The 6,899-nt window shown below is 37.5% G+C and overlaps 1 protein-coding gene and 1 long non-coding RNA gene across 2 annotated transcripts; both read right to left on the bottom strand.

Moving 5' to 3' along the window:
- Nucleotides 1-512: 512 nt before the first annotated feature.
- On the bottom strand, nucleotides 513-1,799 carry LOC139197130 (uncharacterized). The gene is made up of 2 exons (XR_011582258.1): nucleotides 1,304-1,799; nucleotides 513-810 (listed from the first exon to the last, which is right to left on the bottom strand). It is a non-coding gene; the product is annotated as an uncharacterized lncRNA (long non-coding RNA).
- A 1,292-nt stretch (nucleotides 1,800-3,091) lies between these two features.
- Nucleotides 3,092-6,454, bottom strand: LOC103404058 (receptor-like protein EIX2). Its single transcript, XM_008342942.4, has 2 exons — nucleotides 3,518-6,454; nucleotides 3,092-3,318 (listed from the first exon to the last, which is right to left on the bottom strand). The coding sequence occupies exon 1, from the start codon at nucleotides 6,311-6,313 to the stop codon at nucleotides 3,521-3,523; it is 2,793 nt and encodes a 930-aa protein (XP_008341164.4). The 5' UTR covers nucleotides 6,314-6,454; the 3' UTR covers nucleotides 3,092-3,318; nucleotides 3,518-3,520.
- Between the last annotated feature and the right edge of the window lie 445 nt (nucleotides 6,455-6,899).

Below are 6,899 nucleotides of genomic sequence, written 5' to 3'. Positions count from 1 at the left end.
AATTTGTTGAATATGAACATATGCCACACAACCAAAGACACAGGGGGTCAGGGTGTTTGTAGACACAACATGTGCATGCTGTGTAAGTGCCTGAAGTGGTGTTTGAAACCCCAACACACGTGATGGCATACGATTCATAACATACACTGCATGTACAACTGCTTCAGGCTAAAAAAGTTTAGGAACAGATTTGCCAAAAAGCAATGCACGGGCTGTCTCCAGGATATGGCGATTATTCTTGTCCGCTATCCCATTTTGTTGTGGAGTGCAAGGACAAATAGTTTCATGTAAAACGCCATGATTGTGGAGCAACTGGGACAACTCAAATCAATATGTTCACCTTCATTGTAAGAACGGAGAACTTTAATGACATAAGAATACTAAGCCTTAATCATCTGATAAAGGTTCTGAAATACCAAACCAACATCACTCTTATTTTTTTAACACACATATAACCATATTATACGAGTACAATCATCAACAAATGTAACAAATACCCAAACATCTGAATGGACTGGACGAAATGGGAAAACACTTTTATTCATACTTGGAGAAAATGAAACATGATAACTTTTAGCAAGAATACAAACTTCACACTGTAAATCTGAGTCACTAAAATTAACTGGGTACCATATGCTTCAAATACCCAAAAGTTGCATGTTCCAATCGGTGATGCAACAACCCTATCTTCTGTAGATTACTGTCATGAGACGTATGAACCAAATTAGCCCTTCCATAAATGACATCATCCGCATAGTATATCACATCTCTCTTAGTGCCATGCTCAATGATCTCTTTGGTCTGAATATCCTGAAGTACATAGAATAGTAGATACATTAATACAACACAATTCAATTCTTTCATAACTTGTGGTACAGTAAATAGATGATAAGACAATGACGGAACCAATAAACAATGATGTAAAGGGAGAGAGGGTGCAAGACACACTATTCCTGCTCCAACAATAGGAGTAACCATTGGCAGTTGCCACACACTTCTTTTGAGGGGGGATTGTCATATATTGAAATAAGTTCTTATCATATGTCTATATTGAAATAATTTCTTATCAGGTAGTAGTTAGGTGCTCTCTAGGTGGTCTAGGCCTTTTTTTTTTTTTTTTTGCCATACTAACTATCTTGTCTTCCGTCACCGTCGCATCTCTCGCAGACAAAGGAAGATCAGATCCGAAGAGGGAGGGTGGGTGAGAGAGAGAGAGAGAAGACAGCCAAATTAATCAGGAAGATTTTAAGAAGAGATGCATATCGCTTAATTTAAGAAGAAATATAAAATCATATTTACATACCTTTGCTTAGTGTCGCTTGATCAAAATCATCCTCACATAAAACCAACCACTCAAAACATTCAAGAACCTAAAGTACGAGTATCTCCATGGCCTGACAAAAATCAGACCACCACAAAGTCCCCAAAATCTAACAATAAACCCAAGCCCTATGCTGACTAAAATCCCCGTGTTATAAGCTCATTATTTTCTTCGTCATCACTAGAGAGCACAGTTTCCTGTTGATCAGCACACATTTTTGAAGTGGAGGTCCACAGTGTTGTGGATTTCCAGCCAGAACAGAGGGATCAAAATTTTGGAGCTGAGTGCCTATTGGAATTTTTTCATAAAAGTTGTTGTATGACAAGCCCAAGAAACGAAAAGGATCTATCCGAGCAAGGCTTGCTGGAATTCTGCCCAGTTTCTGATATCTTGACAAATATAAAAAAGCTTTTACAGAAGAAAAGTATGCCTTACAGTTGTAGTAGTTAAAGGTCAAAGCTGAGTCACTTGTTCATACATGACTGGATTGACATACAAAACACTGCAAATTCTGTCAATATCATTCAATAACAATTGAATAATGGGAGTGCGGAAATCTCACTTCATAGATTAGACAAAGACAACTCGAATAACTAGGTATTGATTTGACTTACTAATTGAATATTTCATAAAGATAGTGGTAACAACAGAGTAAAATCGAATTTTTCTTCTTTTTTCTGTGGACGAATAGGAAGTGTCATTGTAATGGGGAAATTAATGGACCAAAACCCTTTGGTAGTGGCCCTTAACTACCAACAGACTTCTCTTCTAGTACTGAACAAGTTATTGATCAAGTTATACACACAAAAGAAGGGATAAAACAGTTGAAGGATATTCCGTTTTTAACCAATTCGATCGTTTTTATTTTTTAGTTTCAATTTTTTTTTCTTTGGGTAAGATATAGAGGGGAAATATCGGGGAGGAAGGAGAAATGACAGAGGTGTAGGAAGGGTGGTGGGGAGGACTTTTAAAAAAATGTATATGGAAGAGTAACAAAATAAAAACTGAGAATGATTTCCGCACACAAATTCAGAATTTGCCCCATTTTTGTTCTCATAATTCCTAGAACTTCTAATTTCAGTGCTAAACTGCAATGATGTTTTCTCGCTGAATTTCTGCCTTTCATAGTTAAATGTTCATATGGAACATCTTGAATATGTTATACTCACTTGACTTTTCTGTGTCATCCCAGTTCCCGCATGTGTAACAGATACTCAAGTTGCATTCACTGTAGCAAATGAAGAGGCTGTTCTCACGAAAGAGGTGTGTATGATACTTAATATATGAGTAGCAGTTTGATGCTCTGCATTATCACTGCTTGCTACCAGTCAATTTGCTAAAATATGTTGAATCTTTACAAAATATGGTCCGAATATTTCTAACATTGCGTAGCTGGACCAATGCATTATTGGGGGCGCTGTGTGTGAAGAACCAGTTTCCTTTGTGTTCGCGTTAATGATATGCTGCATGCATCAATGCTATCAAACATGGTCTGCCTGCTCGGCCAGTCCAATGGTTCATCTGTCATGCTGAATTGCCCTGTTGGTACACTCGGTTGGTGAGTGATGGTAATATAGTCGATTCAACCAACAGTGAGCTCTTACTCAAATCAGATTATATAATGATTCGAATTCTTTTGTCCGTTGTCAAGATAATGCAGTCTGATCTGATCTCAACCCTAAAGAACCAGCAATTGATGATGTTAGATATATTGATTGAATTATCTGTTTGCTTTTTCTCTCTGTAACTTGATTAATAAGTTCTTGCAAGTTTCTTAAGGAAATTTATTGAAAAGGATATAATGGTACACTTAGTAAAAGGGATTAAAAACAGCTAACCCCTCAAAGATTATCTAACTTAGTAAAAGGGATTAAAAACACCTAACCCCTCAAAGATTATCTAAACACTTCCACTAAACAATAACTTCAAATTGCACTCTTCAATCTCCTTCTTCTCCAGCTGAAAGGGATCATGGTTACGAACGGTAGATGCACGAGCTAAAGAGATTCAGAAAAACCACAGCATATATTAGTCATAAATTTAAAGACAATTAGAGTGACCAAAATGATATTAATCATGATGGCAATAATGCCATATCATTACACTATAGTTATATGTATAAAATTGCACTTAGCATCCCGAATTAAATGACTAAAAACTGCAGTAATATTATTTGTTGTGTGGAAGAGTACTTACAATTTACACATCAATCATTCTTCGTCGCCCGATCAAAGCCACTCTTACATAAAGCCAATCGTATACACAGTTCAAGAACTTGTAGTATGTGTATCTCCATGACCTGATGAATATCAAACTCCCACAAAATCCCCAAAATCCAACGACAAATCCAAGCCCCAAACTCACGTAAAATCCCAGTGTTATAAATTCATCATTATCTTCATCTTGATTCTCAACCACCGGTTGCTCCACTGGAGTTGTTTCCTCAGGAGAGCACATTTGTTCAAGTGGAATTCCACAAAGGAGAGGATTTCCGGAAAAAACAGAAGGCTCATAGGTTTGAAGCTGAGACCCCATGGGAATTTTTCCAGACAGGTTGTTGTTGGACAAGTCCAACTTACCAAGGCCAGATATTCCAAAGAGACTTGTTGGAATTGTACCATGTATTTGGTTGTTTGACAAATCAAGCAAATCTAAAGACTGCAACTTCCCGATCTTTGGAGTTATTTGACCTGTTAAGTTGTTTCTTGATAGGTTTAAGGAAACCAACCCCACAAGATCAGTGATTTCACTAGGAATCTCCCCTGTTAATCGGTTGCTCGACAGATGAATACTCTTTACAAGCCCCAAAGTACTTTTGTATTTGGACATTATGCCTTTCCATATCAAGGATGATTCGTCTTCATAATACTCCCACTTGCCAATCAAGGTTACATTATAGGTATGAGTGAGAGTTAGACTTGAACTTCCTTTTTGAGCCAAATTAGTCAAATTGTTGAGGCATTTGGGTAAACTTCCCGAGATGTTATTCATTGAGAAATCTAGAATTTGAATGCCTCTCATATTACACAATTGTGATGGAATGCTTCCATAGAAGTGATTAGAACGGAGGATAAGGATAGCCAGATTTGGAAGTCCAACCCCTAACCATTCAGGTATCAAACCTGATAATTTATTTTCCCCAACTTCAAAAACTATGAGACTTGTACAGTTGTTCAAGGATGAAGGCAATCCCCCAACAAACCTATTGTTATTTAGTTTCAGTGTTTGAATAGAAGATAAAGAGCCCATTGTGGTAGGAATTTTCCCTAAAATGGAATTGTCACTCAAATCTAGAATGGCTAGATTTTCAAAATGTGTCCAACAATTAGGAAGTTTTTCATATAAATTGTTGCTTGAGAGATCAAGAAAGTATAATGAACTAACCTCGTTTGGAGTCTTTGGACACAAGAAAGAAATTGGCCCTGAAAGCTTATTGTTGGAGAGGTCAAGAGATGATGCTTTGGAAAGGAATGAAGGTATTGAACCTTCCAATTGGTTCCAACTCAAATTCACATCAGGAGGGGAAGATGATGTAAACTCAAATCTTGAATTTGGAATTATTCCTCTAATTCGGTTGTTGGAGAGATCTATATAATCAATTTCATGATCATGAGACAGTATGCCCCAAAACCAACTGGGAAGGATATCAGAAATGCCTGCATTAGAAATATCAAGGTCCAAATAATTTTTCTGAGTCTTAAGCCATTTTGGAAAATGTGGACCCATCTTGCAAAACCCCAAATATATGGAAACCAATTGGAAAGGAGGAACCCAATTAGAATTGAAGTCTAAAGCTAGTGGGGTAGAGGACAAATCCAAAATTATTAATCTGGAGAGATTGGAGAAGTGGCTTTCTGAAACCACACCTTCCAAAGCATTCATGCCAAGGCGGATAGTCTCGAGCGAAGACATATGGCCAATGTTTTCAGGTATTGTTCCACTCAATTGATTGTCATAGAGGTCTAATTTTTTCAATGACGAAAAGTTTTTGAGATTAGGAATTGATTCAGAAAGAGAATTGTTTGAGAGGCTTAGAGTCTCTAATGAGTTCTTATCAGGGCATGTAGACATTAATGTTTGAACCAGCTTGGAAAGTTGTATACTCAAAATGTTGTTGCGAAAGAGCAATGCTTGCAAACTACATAACTCTGAAAAAGATTGTGGAATCCCTCCTTCAATTTGGTTATAAGAGAGATCAAGATAGGCAAGAGAGCTCATGTTTCCAAAAACATCAGGAAGTGAACCCGTGAAGTTATTGCGAGAGAGGCCAAGTTGAACAAGGCTAGTACTGAAGTTGGACAACCATACAAATATTGAAGAAGATGTGAGCTGGTTGAAACTGAGATCAACATGAGCAAGAGATTTAGAAGAATTTATGTTAAAAAGAGTACTGGAATGAATTGCAGGAGAAGAAAGACCACACCCTATTAATGTCAAGTTTGTAAGTTTAGGAAGCTTACTAACTATTTCCAGCCAGTCAGGAACATTACTGAGATTGTTGTAACTCAAGTCTAAATATGTTAAAGAAGAAAGACGAGGGAGCCAGGAATTCAGATTTTCTACATTGTTAAAGTCATTCCCATTGAAATCAAAATATTGCAAGTGGGTAAGGTTTCCAACCTGACTTGATATTCGACCACCAAGAAAGTATCCTCCACTAAGATCAAGTTTGACAACGTGTCCCGTATATTCGTCACAGTAGACTCCTACCCATGATGCACAACAATCTTGTTTTTGGGCTTCGCTGCCCCACGAAGAGAGGCTATTGTAGTCATCCACGAGGTCTTGTTTGATTGCAAGCAGAGCTTCCCTTTCCCTCTCTATGCACCTGATCACCTTCAGCACCTTAGCAATATGCTTGTGGCCTACTACTCCTGAAGAAATATTATTGAATTCAAGGGATAGGGAAAGGTTGCAATATTGTAGCAAAATTAGCACCACAAATATTGAAACATGAAATAGTTTCAAGCACCTAATACCCTCGCCCTGCATCTCAACAACAATGAAGAAGAAAAAGTATATAGGCTCCGTTATAGGAAATTGGAAAGTAATTTGGAAGTGCAACACTGCAAAGTATATATACACATACACGATTGGATCGACGTACAAAAAACTGCGAAGTAAAAAGCAAAATGTCTGCTTTTCCACGTAAACTGGGCCCAAACTTTCTTAAGTCAATATCATTCCATTATTTGCACTGACGTATTTGAAAAAAGCAATTAAAATTGAACATATCAACCATTAAAATTACTAAAAGGTTCCACAGTATTGATTTCACTTACTGTTGTTGCTAGAAAATAATTTAGAATGAAGATGGCATCTATGTGAGATCCACACAATCAAAGACATACTGCCACAACAAGCTAAAAAGAGATTAAGAAAAAAAAAGATGGAATAGTTGTAGCAAACACACAGACGCCACAACTAACGCCTAACCAATGCATCCTTCCTCGCATCCAACCCCCTTCTCCCCCTCTCTCACGCTCAAACTAAAAAGAAAATTTTCAAATTGAGGTGGGTAAGGATGCCATCGGGTATAGTTGGGACTTGGGAGAGATTAGGTTGGGTCTGGGTTTAG

The sequence above is a fragment of the Malus domestica genome, chromosome 01 (genome assembly GCF_042453785.1).
Source record: "Malus domestica chromosome 01, GDT2T_hap1".
Lineage (NCBI taxonomy): Eukaryota > Viridiplantae > Streptophyta > Magnoliopsida > Rosales > Rosaceae > Malus > Malus domestica.
The sequence above is the reverse complement of the archived record's forward strand: the minus strand, read 5'-3'. Positions and strand labels throughout refer to the sequence as shown.